Source organism: Panthera tigris, chromosome A1 (genome assembly GCF_018350195.1).
Source record: "Panthera tigris isolate Pti1 chromosome A1, P.tigris_Pti1_mat1.1, whole genome shotgun sequence".
NCBI classification, from domain to species: Eukaryota; Metazoa; Chordata; class Mammalia; order Carnivora; family Felidae; genus Panthera; species Panthera tigris.
The window spans coordinates 187,679,466-187,696,588 of NC_056660.1; the positions used below are offsets into that span (position 1 = coordinate 187,679,466).

The 17,123-nt window shown below is 43.4% G+C and overlaps 1 protein-coding gene across 1 annotated transcript; it reads left to right on the forward strand.

The window, feature by feature from the left end:
* Positions 1-666: 666 nt before the first annotated feature.
* On the forward strand, positions 667-16,970 carry IL12B (interleukin 12B). The gene is made up of 8 exons (XM_007077600.3): positions 667-1,644; positions 6,027-6,114; positions 9,509-9,784; positions 10,291-10,408; positions 11,874-12,091; positions 13,750-13,907; positions 15,270-15,401; positions 15,921-16,970. Exons 2-7 carry the CDS (start codon positions 6,027-6,029, stop codon positions 15,399-15,401), a joined length of 990 nt encoding a protein of 329 aa, XP_007077662.1. The 5' UTR covers positions 667-1,644; the 3' UTR covers positions 15,921-16,970.
* Positions 16,971-17,123: the final 153 nt, after the last annotated feature.

Sequence of the window (17,123 nt, forward strand, 5' to 3'; positions counted from 1 at the left end):
GAAGGAGAGCTCACGCGTGAGCACACACACACACACACACACACACACACACGGTATCATACAACCCAATACAATGCAACTTACTTTGTTCATATCTACATATGACTTGGATACAGGACGTTTCACTTTGTTGTTTAACTTGAGAAGAGCTTCTGTTTCCCTTGAAGCCTAGAGGGCAGAGGAGGTGGGAGAAGGCACTCGGAGCTCGAGGTACTGTCTCCGCCCAAGCCAGAGCACCAGGTCGGATAAACAGTGGGACTGCCAGCTCAGCAGCCCCCGCCCTCCCCGGATGGGTCAAACGGAGGGAGGAAGTGTGCGGTTGGGAAGCTCCGCTGCTCTCGCCCGGTCTCCAGTTTTCCCCGCGCAGAAACTGCAAGGAAAGTTAGTATGGGAAGCTGCGTCCACCTGAAACCCTGCCGGGGCTCAGGAACTTCCCAGGCGGCGGGGACTGGAGACGGTGCTCCGAAATGGAGACCTCGCGGGTGAGAGTGAACTCTCGGGTCGCCGGCGCGGGTCTGGCACGGCCTCGCAGCAGCGCCCTCTCTCGGCGGCCCTGGGTACGGCCTGTATCTATCGGCGTGCATCTGTGGGCTTGTACTTGGTGTTGGTGTTCCAGCTAGTGTTTCTGTTGCTGCTCTTGTGCAGAATGGTTGTGGGTGTCTAACACCGTGTTCACCTTTCACTCCTCTTAACAATGTTAAATTCCTCTAGGAATTTCTAGCTAATTCTGTTAATTCTGTGCATCTGTATAGAGCTCCTAGGGCTCTATGGTTTTGTGTGCATAGGAGTGTGAGGTTATAGTCCGGTGTGTGCCTTGAGTGTGGCATAGGTTGTCTATATCCCTGACTGTGGATATTTCACTTTCTGTCCCCACCTGTCTGTGAGCAATTACCTATGAGCATGAGCTGTATCCCTTCATTTTTGAGTCTTACTAGTAATACACATTTTTATCATCTTCCCATGGCTGTGCCTGTATAAATGTACAGGTGTGTGTGTGGTGCATGAAGCCACAATGGGTAGTAATGGGATGTTTCTGAAATCCAGATGTTGAAGGAATAATGTGGAAGAGGGGAACCTCAAATATACTAAGTCCTTTGCCCTTCATCTCATTCTCATTGACTTCAGAAGAACCATAGAGTTTGCTTTTGGACCCTCTGGCTTACAATTGCTTGATTCTGACCTGAACCTGGCCTCCTGTGTGAACTCTCCTTGGCCTTCCTTCTCCTGTCTGTGGAAGCTGCCTGCTGCAGGCAGGCTTTAAGCCCATTGACCCTGATGTCAACAGAAAGAAGTGAGCATCCCATCTCCTTCCTTTTTCCCCACCCAAAAGTCACTTCCTCTTAGTTCATTACCTGGGATTTTGATGCTTGTGTTCCCTCAGCATTATTGATACACATGGGGAAAAAAAAAAAAAAGGAACTTCTTGAAATTCCCCCAGAAGGTTTTGAGAGTTGTTTTCAGTGTTGCAACTTGAACAAGTCAGTTTCTAGTTTAAGTTTCCATCAGAAAGCTTCGTAGGAGTAGGGTATATAAGCCCCAGTAGCAACAACAGCAGCAACAGCAGCAGCAGCAGCAGCAGAAGAAGAAGAAGAAGAAGAGACAAGTTTCAGACCCAGAAAACTCTGCAGCCTGCCCAGAAGCAAGGTAAGCACTTCCTTGGCCCCTTCTAGCTTTCCACAGGCCCGCAGGCTGTCCGGGGTAGCACCGTTTGAGTGGTACCCCTACCCCTGGCAAGCTACCAGGAAGGAGTGTGTGGATTCCTGGAGGCATTCCTGGAGACTTACCTGCCGGGAAAATAGTGGAAAGTCAGTATTTTGGGGACTGATGTATCAGGTCTTAATTTTAAAAGTCAACTAATAATAATTGTACACGAGAGTCTGCAAATGAATGCACATTTGATAGAAGGGCTTGTTTTGTCTTGTCTGAGAGTAGTGTGTACATAAAAGAGTGTTCCTCAATTTTAATGCCCACCAGTTAAATTGTATCAAGTGAGGTGTGCCTCTGTTAGGACTGTAAACTTTTTTAAAGCTGTTCGTTCATTAAGCCATAATGAATTCAATAAACAATTGAATTCATACTTACACCTCATAATTGAAAGTTGCAGAGCAAACTTTGTGTTGGGCTTAATAGATAGTTGGAACAGTCAAGCAGACTGGAGGCCGGGTTATCCAGATTTTTTTGGATTAACTTCGGAGCTACTTTAAAAATGAAAAGCAGCCGCATTGTTTAAAAGTATTTGCCGAAGGGTTTTAAAATCTGTGAGGAGGAAAACAAAAGATTATACTCTATTAGTGTCTTATGGTTGCCCAGGTAAATCGTGTGCAACAGTTTTTCAGGTTAAAAAAAATAACGATCAGGTTAAAATATCATTTTAACCAAGAGATTACCAAACCCCCGCTGATGGCCCACTCCGTCAGATAAGGAACTTCAAGATATTGGAAAGAATTTGGACAACCTCTTGGGGTTCATTTTACTGGGATCTGAAAACTGATGATTTCTGTACATTTATTCATTTTCCTCTAATAATTCATAAGATCCCTCGAGGCCAGAGTGTTTATGCTAGACTCTGGAGGTACAGTGTGGAGTCAGAAAGACATGATCCCTGCCCTCAGAGAGCTCACTGTGGCAGAGAAGACAAACATAGAGAACTATATTACCACAATCACAGGAAAAAGTGCTATGAGTGGGATTCAGGGAGAGCAAACAGCCAGGAGTCCTGACTTCCTTGGGCACCCTGCTGGATACCTTCATGAATTATTTCATTAACTCCTCACCACAGTAGGATGCCCATTTTACAGGTTGAATGTGAGACTTAAATAAGTCAAGTGACTTTCCTAGAGTCACACAACTAATAAGTGGCAGGGCTGGGATGCCAATGCAGGCCTGCCTGGCTCTAGAATTGGGGGTGCTACCCATGCTTTGTGTGATTTTGCCTTTTTATTTTTTAAATAATAATTCTTTTTATTATTTATTTATTTTTTATTTTTTTCAATGTTTATTTTTGAGAGAGAGAGAGAGAGCACGGCAGAACGCTAGCAGCAGAGGGGCAGAGAGAGAGACACACAGAGTCCCAAGCAGGCTCCAGGCTCTGAGCTGTCAGCACAGAGCCTGACACGGGGCTCGAACTCACAAACCGTGAGATCATGACCTAAGCCAAAGTCAGACGCTTAACCGACTGAGCCACCCAGGCACCCAATAATAATTCTTTCTAAATTAAAAAGTAACAAAATAAAGCTTGCAAACAAGATGCCCACCCAAGTGTCCTGGGCATGCCCATGTTGGCACTAGCTTTAGGGAGCATAACCATACCACAGGACCTGGGGTCCCTGTGTTCCTTATACAAAGATTTCAAGAATTTAGAAAACCTACAAAATTACATGGAAAAAAAATGTTTAATCCTCAAGACTCTCAAATGTAACATGCCAAGGAAATGTGGGCTGTGGAATATAGCTCTCTGATATCAGCTGATCTGGAGAACAACAGGGCAAATACATGCTGCCCCCTTTTTGGATTTCCCTGGGTTGGATTAAGAGAGTGACCCACCACCACTTCCCCCCCCCACCCCATCCAGCCAGTGTTCCATGGTTTAAAATGTAGGTGATACTAAAATGCAAGTTGTTTCTTAGAATCATCACCAAGGCTCCCTTGATCGTGAAGTGCAGTTCACCTGAAATTCTCAAACACATCTAAGGCCCCAAGAGGAAGTGCCAGGAATATAGCCAAAGGGAAAATCCCAGCATTAAGATAGTGCAAAAGAATCACCAGGAGATGCCAGGAATCTCTGTTATTTCCCTGCCCAGAGTGCCGGCATCTGGGCTTTACAGGCCTATGTAATTACAATACCTCTAGGGCATTTCCCTACAACCAGCAGGAAGGTTTTGTCCGCTGTTGTATACAAAACAGACATATCGCATTTTTCCTTTATCTCTTCACCTAAGTACAAGCTAACATGTTATTGGTTGCCTTCTATAATATATGTCATCTCATTGCATTCTGTCAACAACCCTCTGAAATGGGTATAATGTCCATTTTATAGACGAGGAGACTGAGGCTCAGAGATAATTTGGGCAACATCACACAACTATAAGTGGAGGAAGCAGAATTCCTGTGATGGGCAACATCACACAACTATAAGTGGAGGAAGCCCGTCTGCTGGACTCCAAGCCTGTGAATGTACTAACTGATACCCTGTGGCAACTAGTACATTGTTACAGTCATAACTTGGACATGATTAATGGGCATGTCTGTGAAAGCTCCATGCTGCAGTGACAAAGTGCTGACAGTACAGGAAGGCCTGACTTCTAGTCCCATATCTGCCACTCTCAACCTTTGTAATCTGATTGAATAAAGCACATGGCAAGGTTCTCCTAGGATTAGCAGCAATTCTAACAAAGCCGTGATTTGTCAATATTCAGTAACCCCAGCCAAAAGATGTTCATTTTTAAAGTATCTGGCTGAAAATTTTTTAATGTTTTATTTATTTTTGAGAGAGAGAGAGGAGAGAGAGCACAAGCAGGGGAAGGGCAGAGAGAGGGAGACACAGAATCTGAAGCAGGCTCCAGGCTCTGAGCTGGCAGCACAGAGCCTGATAAAAGGCTGGAACCCATGAACCATGAGATCATGACCTGAGCCGAAGTCGGACGCTTAACCGACTGAGCCACCCAGGTGCCCCCTGACCAAAAATTTTGGGTCTTATTATTTGTATGATTTATTCAGTGGTTTCTGAAAACATGTTCCTGCAGAACATTGGTACTCTCTGAGATGGATGGAGGTGTTTCAGAATGAAATTCAATAATCACCATCTCTACCTAATTCAGAAGTAGGGTACAATCTTCACGTCCTGAAGATTTGCATAAACCCTGGATCCCAATCTAGATTGAGTTTTACTCTAAGATGGTAGCTGATATTTAGCACAAAATTATACATTTCACTTTTCAGAGTGGATATATCAATATTTCATGGCCTTCTTCCAAAGAACATCTTGCTTTTCAGAGCTGTGGACGCTAAACATGGGTTAACCCAGTAGTTCTCAAAGTGTGATCCCTGGACCAGCAACATCAGCTTCACCAGGAAACTTTTAAGAAATGCAGATTCTGAGGTCCCTCTCCTCCTTCCATCCCCCTTGACCCCTACCTGCTGAATCAGACACTCTGTAGGTGGAACTCAGCCATCTGTGTTTTAGCAAGGCTTCCAGGTTACTCTGATGTGTGCTCAAGTTTGAGAATCACTTGTTTTGTTATGTGAGAGGAAGTAACCTTTGAGTTTGGAGCAGTTACAATCTAAACAAGGAGAGAAACTAAACCTGGCCGCCAGGTGGTTGCCATAACTTGTATCATAAATTTTTGTTGAATGAAAGTATTTGCTCCTAGAAGACAGGACCCAGGCCCAAAAATCCTTTTTTTTTTTTTTTTCTCCCCTAACCACTCTAGCTCTATGCCCTTTACATAGAAAATACATAGTAAGTAAATAATGGTTGAATGTTGATCCAGACAAGTCATGTTCCTTCTCTGCACCTTAGGTTTCTCAGCTTAAAAATGAGAGGATTCTGGGACGCCTGGGTGGCTCAGTTGGTTGGGCAGCTGACTTCAGCTCAGGTCACAATCTCGTGGTCTGTGGGTTCGAGCCCCGTGTTGGGCTCTGTGCTGGCAGCTCAGAGCCTCCAATTCTGTGTCTCCCCCTCTCTCTGCCCCTCCCCTGCTTCCTCTCTGTCTCTCTGTCTCTCTCTCAAATAATAAATATTAAAAAAAAAAAAAAGAGTATTCTATCAGATGGCTGGCCTCAGTTCTCCTTCAGCTCCAGATAGTCTGTGGTTCTCTCTTTGGAGATGTTCTTACTCAGAGACTGGCACAGGGTTCCTGCAATTCGCGTGGTATGAATCTGACGAGAAAAATCAAGATTAAAACCAAGGTACATTGAATGAATATGGTTTCCAAAATGACTGAGTAACTGCTGACATTGTCTCTTCTCTTTTCCCTCCTCTTCTCTCTCTTTCTCCTTCTTCTCCTCTGTTTCTCTGCCTCCTGCAGATGCATCCTCAGCAGCTGGTCATCACCTGGTTTTCCCTGGTTTTGCTGGCACCTCCCCTCATGGCCATATGGGAACTGGAGAAAAACGGTAACCAGCCTCTCCTTCTCTGGGGAGGCCCTGAATTCCAAGCCAGGACTGTCAGGCAGGTGGTGTGGGGACCTCAGACTAGAAGGGGCAACCAAGCCTTGGGGCCTCCTAGTGAGTGCCATCCCTGGGAAAGTGTGGGTCCGTCTGTCCTTCCTTCACCTTTGAGGGTGTCTGTGTTGTTTGGCCTTCACATTAAATGCCACAGTAGGAGCTTTATGTGGACTCTGATGGGAAAAGATATATGGATTTTGCCAGTATCACTAAAAACTGGCTGTATCGTTCAATTAAAATTCCAAAGTGAAGGATTTGAAAAGTATAAGAACTCTGTTCTCTCATCCCCGCTCCATCACACAATATCACCCCCTCTGCTGGCACCAAGAGTACTAACCTCTGACTATGCACTTAACTAGACTCACATTGACTTGGGCTCAAAGGCTGATTCTGCCACTTATCAGGTAGGTGACCTTGAGCTGGGTCACCTCCAAGCCTGAGTTTCCTCGACTGTGACCTGGGGATCACAAAGAGTTGCCTATTATGCAGATGATTAAATATGTCAGTGAATTCAGGGGACAGCACAACAAATGTCCAGTGATAGTCAATGTTAGCTGCTATTGTTTTGGTTGTTTAAAGTGATGGCACTGATGATTCAAAAGAACCTGTTTATAATCCCAATGACCAATAAAAATTACTAGAATAATAGAATAGGTTTTAGTGAAATTCACTATATCCTTTTATTATCTCACACAAAGTAATGTATTAACTGATTGTTAGTTGTTCCTGAAAGACCTCAAATGTTTCTCGTTTAATTCCCACAACATCCATATAAAATAGGGACTGTCTGTACCCCATTTTAGAGATGTTGAAAATAGAGGCTACAGAGATTAAGCAACTTCCCCAATTTCACATACTTGGTAAGGATAGTACAGGGACTTGATTCCAATTCTGTTTCACTTCAAAGCCTGTGCATTTAAGTATTTGAAGAAGGTCTTACAAGAAGGACATAGAGCAATGGTTTCCTATGTGCTTGGAGAACAGGAGGAAATAGGCGTAAGTTACAAGTGAAGACATTTCCGCTGATGACCAGAAATAATCTTTCGATAGTCAGGAAAGTACCACACTGGAAAATGGGTACCCGAAAGGAATGTGGGACTATTCTTCTATTCTTAATCTTTTCGGGAAGACAAGAATTCAGTCATCTCCTCTCCGCCTGAGGAGGGTTTGAGTTTTAGACCCTGCCTTGAGGAAAGGCAAAAGCCTGAGCTAGATGAGTATGTCAGATTCCTATCAATCCTCGTATAGCTAGTGAGCTCAGGAAACTTGGCCCTCGCATAGTAAACCCTTAAGTTACTTCTAATTTGGTAAACCACAGAAATTCCAGGAAGTCCATGTGAGAAACAGAGGGCATAGGACTTTGGAGACCAGATGAGATGATAAAGCCAGGCACAAGGTTCCAGATGCTCTTCATTAGGCTCCCCTTTGTGGTTGTTTTCCCCTGTTCTTAGGTAAGGGTCTTCTAGGCCTTCTGAGTTTTAGCTGTGACAGAAAAATAGCCTTGCTGTGGTTCAATTTCCAGCAGAACAAAGAAAAACTAGAGAAAGCCGAAGGTGAGACACGGTTTTATTTCAGCATAGGTAATCATTTCCAAAGAGTTGGGTCCCAAATACTTTTTACCTCTTGTTTTGTTACCGATTCAGTAGTTAAAAATCCCTCGGATCTAAAATGAGAACTTTATATCCCACAATACTTTACATTTGGACGCCAACCATAAAAGTCACCATTTATAGAGCATTTAAGGGCACTACGTTAAGCTGTTGTATGAATTGGCTTATATAATCCATGTCTCAACCTGCCGAAGCAAGCACTAATATTTTGCTCATTTTAAAAACGATGACACCCAAGCTTAGAGTAATTGAATGTCTCGCCTGAGGCCACAGGCAAGTATAAGATACAGAGCTGAATCTAAACTCAGACCTATGTGACTCCAAAATCCAGGCTCTTCACCTGTGTGGCTCTCCAATTAGAGAGGGCATCAAAATCATCTGGAGAGCATAACAGACCACCAGGCCCATCCCAAAGTGGCTGGTTTGGTAACTCTGAATTTGGATATCTATCAGTTTCCTCGGTGCTGCTGCTGATAATGGTGGCTGAATGATCAGGTTTGGGGAACCAGTGCATTGAATGATTCTAGTTAATGAATAAGTGATGCATGAGTGAATGAATGAAGCTGTGATGTAGCACACTCATTGAAATACTCTGCTAAGCCATTCCTCAGGTGCCAGTTTGGATACTCATATTTGAGATCCAGTGCAAAGTCAACGAGATAGAAGGCCTGCGCTACAGCTCTTGTGTTTCTAACTTGATGTAACCTTGCTTGGTCTCTTGGTTTCGGCATGAAATGGGAAGACCAGGATCTACTGAACTGCTTCATAAGGGTGTAAAATTGTTTTAAAAAGTGGAATGAAAATCTCTGTTGGTGAGTTTTGCACAGTAGGGACTAAATCCTTAAATGCCCTTGGAAAATTGTAGGACAGTTTCTCTGTGCAGTCATCTGACCCTTTGGTCTCTGAATAACAATAACCAACACTGAGTTTACTGTGGTAGGCACAGCGCTAAGTGCTTTATATGTTTGTTTTTTATTTAATCCTCATAGCCAAACCTACGACATAGATGTTATTATTGTCATTTCACAGTTGAGGAAACTGAGGCTCATGGTGATTAAGTACCTCGTTCCAAATCCCTTAGCCAATTCGTGGGGACAGGATTTCAGTGCTGGTCAGTCTTTCTTGACATTTCTGTGCCCTGCCTTATTCCCTATGAAACCAAAGTTGTGCTGGAAGGTTCTTATCTCCACCAGGTCTTTGGTAAAGAGTTTTGTGCTCTTTGCATTTTTGGTGTATCAAGGCCTTCCCCATCTGCCAGCTAATCAGAAGTTAATTATTGAAGACAGCCCGTCAGTAGGATGGCAGCTGTAAAACTCTTTGCTTGTCTTAGGGCGCCTGGGTGGCTCAGTTGGTTAAGGGTCCGACTCATGATTTCAGCTCAGGTCATGATCTCACAGTTGGTGAGTTTGAGCCCCGCGTTGGGCTCTGCACTGACAGGCTTGGGATTCAATCTCTGTCTCTCTCTGTCTCTCTCTGCCCCTCCCCCATTCATTCTCTCTCTCTCTCTCTCTCTCTCTCTCTCTCAAAATAAATAAAAATTAAACTACTCTTTGTTGTCTCTTCACGACCTTGAGCCCAAGTAGGGCCCAGTGACCTGAGATCATCTCAGCAAGTATTTGCTGTTACAAGCAAGGCTGTGCTTTTCTGCAGTGCAAATGCTTAGGTGGTTCATAAAACCCAGTCCCAAGTTCACGTTGCTCACAGTCCTGTTCTCCACTCCCTGTGCTCTCCAGTTTATGTTGTAGAGTTGGACTGGCACCCTGATGCCCCCGGAGAAATGGTGGTCCTCACCTGCAATACTCCTGAAGAAGATGACATCACCTGGACCTCTGACCAGAGCAGTGAAGTCCTAGGCTCTGGTAAAACTCTGACCATCCAAGTCAAAGAATTTGCAGATGCTGGCCAGTATACCTGTCATAAAGGAGGCGAGGTTCTGAGCCATTTGTTCCTCCTGATACACAAAAAGGAAGATGGAATTTGGTCCACTGATATCTTAAGGGAACAGAAAGGTAATCCCATTCCCTTAGATGGTGCTTTCTCTTTTGCCCCATAAAAAATTTTAAAAAAAAATTTTAATGTAAATCCCTTGCTGAAACCACCCAGCACCTGTGTTTTTCTTTGCTTTCTTAGACACTTTGAGTGATCAACCATCCAAATCTCATGTTCAGAGATTTTCGTGGTGAATCTGGTTGGTTTTCCTGAAGTTCTTTTTAAATGGTTAATGGAAATTAACCAATGTGTATAGTTCATAACTCAGCTCTGGGATGGCAGCCTTGCCAAATTTAATCCCTCCCTCTGATATATCAGGTGCAACGTATACTCTGCAGAATCAGCATCCTACTGACACATTCCCGGTCCTCGCTGAACTGCCTGTCAGGGAAGCAGCATCATTTTCCAAGGAAATAAATGGAAGATCTTCACTCTTGTACCGCTTGGTGGCCTGTGGTTCATCACAATTAAGATCTACCTGAAAGAAAACTTCTAAATATTGAATTTTTGTTGTTTTCAAATCCAGAATCCAAAAATAAGATCTTTCTAAAATGTGAGGCAAAGAATTATTCTGGACGTTTCACCTGCTGGTGGCTGACGGCAATCAGTACCGATTTGAAATTCACTGTCAAAAGCAGCAGAGGGTAAGTGAAACCACTCTGATCTCTTAGCATTTTGTGACAACTATTGCATTAAGAAAATAAGGGCAACCTAGCAATGGCCTATCAGTTAATGATAAGTGAGAAAACACAGTCAAACCTGTATTTTTTTCAACACCCCCTCTTGCCTAAATTGGGAAAAGAACATGGAGATTTAAGCTAATCACCTGAACAAATGTGTAGGTTAGAACAGGACATTATTGGGGCCTGAGAATAGCCTCTGCTGTGTTTGAACCCACTCATCCAGATTGCCTGGCAATGCTTCATTAAGGCTCATGGCACCATGGGGAGGCATAAAAGGGGAAATCGAAACTACAAATGACTTGCCAAAATTGCACCCTGAGATGAAAAGAGAAACAAAAGCTCTCGGACACAGATCTTGAAAGCCCTGAAGCCGACTCCAAAACTCTGAGGCCTCCAGAAATTTTCTCAGGGCCATTTCAACTCCTTTTCCCTCTGCTGACGTCACTAATCTGAAGTTCATTGTTTGTCCAATACACTTGGACTTCCCCTAAGAAACCAGTTTCCATGGATACCGAACCTATGTTAGCCGGTATGTGTGACTTCCCTCACTCACCATCTAGGTTCCTGAACAAGGCAGGGTAACAGAGCAAACCCCAGGTGATTAACTGAGCAAATTAACCTCTGGAGTCTTCCTTTTCCATCTTTAAGATGAAAATCCATACTAAAAGGATGCTTATACAAGGGCACAGAGACATGGAAGCCAGTGTTCATTGTAATGTTTTTGGTAATCAGCAGGGGAAAAGCTAAATAAAGCGTGGTACATTATCCCCCAGCTTAACGTGCATTCATCAAAATGGATAACCCAATCTGTGTGGTCTGTCATGGAGCGCTCTCCATATGTTCAGAGGGGGAAGAGATGGTTACAAACCATATATATATGTATAGTAGGATCCTATTTAATGGAAAATAAAAGCATTGTCTGTGTATATAGACAAAATATGTGTGAATGCATATATACATATGGATATATGATTGGTCTGAATATTCATAGACTAAGGTCTGGAGGGACACAAGCTATGAATAGTATTTCTATTTGGGGAGTGAGATTATGGTTGAAAGAGGCACACACGTTTCATTTATACACATTTTTATCTTTTTAATTTTTTATCATTAGCATGTGTTGATTGTGTAATTAGAATGAGAAAAACGAATTTAAAATTCTAATAAGGAGATTTAACCCAGGGCTCTGGATCTAGAAATTTCTGGATTCATTTAGGCCAGAGGCATGTAAATGCAGAGCTGTCTCTAAATATTTGTACCACCTCTTGAAGCAAAGCTTGTTCTCATGGGGAGGGCAGATTCTTACCCCCTTAGGAGAAATCAAACCAGTTGGAGAAATTGTGTCCTCAAACAGCTGCCTGGCTCCAGCCCCTAGAAACTCACCCACAATTGTGTGACACAGGGTAATGTCTGTCTTTGACTTCAGCTCCTCTGACCCCCAAGGGGTGACTTGTGGAGCAGCGACACTCTCAGCAGAGAAGGTCAGAGTGGACAACAGGGATTATAAGAAGTACACAGTGGAGTGTCAGGAAGGCAGTGCCTGCCCGGCTGCCGAGGAGAGCCTACCCATTGAAGTCGTGGTGGACGCTATTCACAAGCTCAAGTACGAAAACTACACCAGCAGCTTCTTCATCAGGGACATCAGTGAGTTTGCTTGATTATACGTACTTACTAAGGATATAAATGCCATTTGTCACATGTGCGCAATGCCCCATGCACTGAGGTAAGGGTTTACATGCATTATCTCTTTTATTCTAACCCCCCCCAAAGTGTACAATGTAGATACTATTGTCTGCATTTTAAGGAAGAGAAAATTGAGTCTTACACAGGTTAAATAAGTTGCCCCAGATCTCACAGATAACAATTCAGACCCAGTCCTGCCCCACTAGAAAAAAGTAGGCTCTTGGGGCACCTGGGTGGCTCAGTCAGTTAAGCAACCGACTATTGATTTCGGCTCAGGTCATGATCTCACAGTTCATGAGTTCGAGCCCTGCATCTGGCTCCCTGCTGACAGTGTGGAGCCTGCTTGGGATTCTCTCTCTCCTTTCTCTCTCCTCTCTCTCTCTCCTCTCTCTCTCTCTCTCTCTCTCACACACACACACACACACACACACACACTAAATAAATAAATACACATAAAAAAAGGAAAGAATAAGTAGACTCTTGGCTATACTTGTATTCTGCTATTCTGCTGTCCAGGAAGCTTCCACAGGGAACCTAGGAGGAGCCCCTCAAGCATACCATACCATACCAGGCTTCCATACTAATTGTGGTTATTCCCAACCAATCTTTCTCCAGCACTGGAAAAGAGTCTTCTTTATTGGAATATAAGACCCTCCGAAATGAACATCGATTTTTTTTAATTTGCAGATGGAGATTTTGCCATTTGTCATTTCCTTTGCCATTTATCCACTGAATTTTCATCATGAAGTAAAATGTATAAAACCACAGAACTCGCTCTAGCATTTGTGGAGAGACTGCCCTTGGTGGGTAGGGAAAGGTTTGCATTTACATAGGATGGCCAGGGAAGGTCTCTTGGAGGTGACATTTAGCTGAGTTCTAAAGGAAAAAAGAAAAATGTCAGTGATGTTAATAATAGAAGAATATTTGAAAAGCATCTACCAGGAACCATGGTCTTTGGGATTTGGACATCCCATAGAATGTCTCCTCTGCCCTTGTCTAGACAAGGGTCTAGAGTCTTCCATGATACTCGCTACTGTATCCTCTGTGCACAGTCTAGTTAGTGACTGGCATGTGACGGGTGCTCAGTCATCATTTATTGAATGAATGAATGAGCATAGAGACAATTTGATAACTGCTGCAAGACGAGTCAGTGCCAGCTGCCATGAAAAGACAACGGAAAGAGCACTAAGTGGAAATTCTCTCATCTCATCCCCAGCAAGGGGCTCCACTCAGCTCCAAGTTCAGTGCAAAGAGGCATATTGACCACAGAGAGGGTGGTCCTTCACCACGTAGCCCAGATATGAGTCTTGTCTCTACAAAATTTCTTCTGAGCACTATGCAGAGGTGGTTCCACTGCTATGGCTCATCTGATTGTGCAGTGGTGAGAAGGATTCTGAGCCTCTCTAGGGGTCAGCCACAGAGGCTGTGGCCACCTTCCACAGGCACCAGCAGCAGGGGTGCCTCATGTTTGCCAACAGGTGCCCAGAGAAGTGAAGTAACTACCTATGGACTCACAACTGGTCAAAGGTGAAAGTCGGTTCAGAAGCCAAACACCATACACCATACACCAAAAAGCCCCATTAGGAAAATAAAGGGTGTTTCTTTGGATTCTTCCACAGTCAAACCGGACCCGCCCAAGAACCTGCAACTGAAGCCATTAAAAAATTCTCGGCATGTGGAAGTGAGCTGGGAATACCCTGACACCTGGAGCACCCCACATTCCTACTTCTCCTTAACATTTGGCGTACAGGTCCAGGGCAAGAACAACAGAGAAAAGGTAAGATGTGATCCAGGCTCCGTGTATTCAGTTTTATGCACATCCAGGGGATGAGGATACCAGTAACTAACATTTATCTAGCACTTTCTAAGTGCCTGAGACTGCGCTGAGGGTTTCACATGCATATCTCACTGAATCCTTAAGGTAACCCTGCAAAGCCAGGCAGTATTATCACCACTTCACTCGTGGAGTCATGGAAGCTCAGAGAGGTTAAATGACTTGCTCAAAGTTACTCAGCTAGGAAAGAGGAAGGATCAGAACCACGGAATTCAGTCTAGGGGACGCAAATGGCCTGCACCGAACCACGCTACTATTGCCTCCAATATGGTTCATCATTAATTCTTGCACTCAGAATTGATCCCCATATAGGAAATCTGGGCTCCAGGCGCCTAAAATTATTGCTTGAATTTAGCAAGTGTAATGAATGATAGAACATTCATGCTATGTCTCACCCAAAATGGATAATTCCCAGCTGTTCCACATATGGTGAAATTATCTTATTGAACAGAATGTTAGCGTTCACACAGGCTATGACAATGGCTTTCAAACTTCTTGCCTTGGCATCATAATTCCCAGGTCCAAGATTCACTTTTATAAAGCCCAACACTGCTTCAACCCCAGTTTTAGAAATCACTGGATAAAGGCCTTATTCAGGATAGTATTTAGCATTTAGAAGGAATTCAGTCATTTAGTCACTCCCTGAGCATTATGTTTTGTAGGAGGGAAGGGCTATTCTGGGTGAATTTACCTAAATATTATTTAAAAACTTCATATGTATCTTCCCTACATAAGATTTATATCATTAGTAGATAATATCTACTGAATACTTTCTACCTGATGAAAGTCTTCACTAAGAGTTTTACATGATGATTACCTTTAACTTTTACACATCTTGAGGTAGGAATATTATCCGTCTTTTATAAATGACGAAACTCAGACACAGAGCCTAAAGCATTTTCCTGTGATTACACAAATAAAAGTAAACAATGCCTGGATTTCAGCACGTTTTCTGATAAAAGGATCAGGATATAGTATTTAGGAATATCCAGGGGGCAGCTATAGCAAATCTGCCCTAGTCCCACCATCGCCCAGTACAGACTGAGTGTGCATTGGGCCTTCAGGCAAGGTAGCTGTGCTAAAAAGATGTGAGCTGGACGGAACCATTCCTCCCTCTGGGCTGAGGTAGAAAATGTGTTTAGAGCTTCTATCAGTAGGTGGCGCAAGTTCTATACAACTCCACTGTTTATTGCAACTGTGAAGCCCTTAAACCCAGGTGTACTTGTTTTGAGAGACCAAGCGTTGCAAAAATAGGCCCAGCCCATCTTGTGACTGCATTGCCAAAGACATCCCTCTCCTTTGCAGAAAGATAGACTCTCCGTGGACAAGACCTCAGCCAAGGTCGTGTGCCACAAGGATGCCAAGATCCGCGTGCAAGCCAGAGACCGCTACTATAGCTCATCCTGGAGCAACTGGGCATCCGTGTCCTGCAGTTAGGTGAGCAGGCCCACAAAGCCCAGCCCATACCTGAACACTCAGTGGACCCAGGTGCAGGGCTTTGGTGGGGGGCAGTGCAGGAGAAGAAAGGGGAGACAGGGTGCCCGGCACATAGTCACTAGAGTCAGAAACATATATTTGTTCATTAACAGATATTTATTTGATGCCCATATTGTTCCAGGCACTGTGCTGGGTACAGAGATACTGCAGTAAAGAAAACATACATAGGTCCTGTTGCTCTAAGGGTCAGCAAAAATGGCTTGCAAGCTGTTTTCAGGACTTAGAACCTTCTCCTAGGCACCCTGGGGGCTTGCAAGCTCTTTTCAGGACTTAGAACCTTCTCCTAGGCACCCTGGGGGGACACTGAAAGCAGCCATATCCTAGACCACATAAGGGCAGGCTGGGCCCTTCTAACATGGAATCCCTAAAACCCCATTGCCCCAATAATATGTTGTGCGAAGTAAGAAGGGTTTGCTGCCACATTTCTAATTCACATAGACTGTTGGTATTCTTTTTCAGGTTCCAATCCCAGGATGAAACCTTGGAGGAAAAGTGGAAGATATTATGCAGAAGTTTTTAAAGAGACAATGGAATAAGCCCCAAAAGTTATTTTCTACCTAATTTGCTTTTTGCAAAGGTTCATTATAATGTCTTTGTAGTAGTTTTACATTGAAATGCCAAATGCCCACTGACGCAATTAGCTACTTTATTTATAGATTTTCTAGCTAGCAGGTTGCCACGGACCTTAATGCTATTTAAATATTTAAGTAATTTATGTATTTATTAATTTATTGTTATTGAACACTTCTGTGTCAAGATGTATTGTATGTTTCATACTCTCAGGACCTGATCTGTAAGGAATAGGCCCTATGATGCAAAATGTGAATTTATGTGTTATTTATACTGACAACTTTTCAAACAAGACTACAAGTGCATCAGTTTTATGACAACCAGTGAGAACACAGTGTTCTGATGCCAGCACCAATAATATGTTTGTGATGGATGGGAACACAGAAACAGTTAAACAGAAGCACGGAGACATGAATCCATTTGAAAAGGTTCTGGTGACCGAGATGTTAGTTCCTGTGTCCATGAAGATTTCCTTGAGGTGGTGTTGCTAAAGCAATTCAGGACCACCTGCACTTCTAAGCAAGTTCAGTTGTTTTATTTTTGTTGTTGGTGGTGGGTTTTTTGGGGGGGGAGGCGGTTGGATGCCTGAATTTAGAAAGGACTAAAAAAATAACTGAAATTGAAATTCAGCTTCAGCTACCCTGGCAGTCCCCACCTCCATCTATCTGTAAGACATCGGAGAGTGACCCAGAGACGTTGTAAGTGTCTGGAAAGTAAAAAGGTCTTAGGATGCAAGAGGGAGAACAAGTATAGTACGGCCAAGCAAACAAAATTGTCAAAATTGCCAGCTGCTTTTTAATAGCCATGCAAGAAAACACAGAGTTGCAAAGAAAACAATCAAGAATTGCTTACTCATCAGCATGAGTGAACCTGACTGGTGGATATGACCGGACAGTGCCAATCACTAAGGTGCTACTTTTAAGTAATGAATGTGCTTTCTGTAAAGTGATTTCATTTGTTTTCTGTTTACTTATTTCTGACAGTGAACTAATAAAAATATAATTCTTCTTTGCAATAATATTTTGGGCTTTCTCAGCTGACTCAAGTATCCTGTTCCCGCATTTACCAGGATTGCATTACTTTTCCCCTGCC

Coding starts and splice junctions, on each gene's coding strand:
- IL12B (XM_007077600.3), top strand. CDS start 6,027: ATGCATCCTCAGCAGCTGGTCATCACCTGGTTTTCCCTGGTTTTGCTG. Junction 9,785..10,290: donor TATCTTAAGGGAACAGAAAG/GTAATCCCATTC, acceptor TTTCAAATCCAG/AATCCAAAAATAAGATCTTT. Junction 10,409..11,873: donor ACTGTCAAAAGCAGCAGAGG/GTAAGTGAAACC, acceptor CTTTGACTTCAG/CTCCTCTGACCCCCAAGGGG.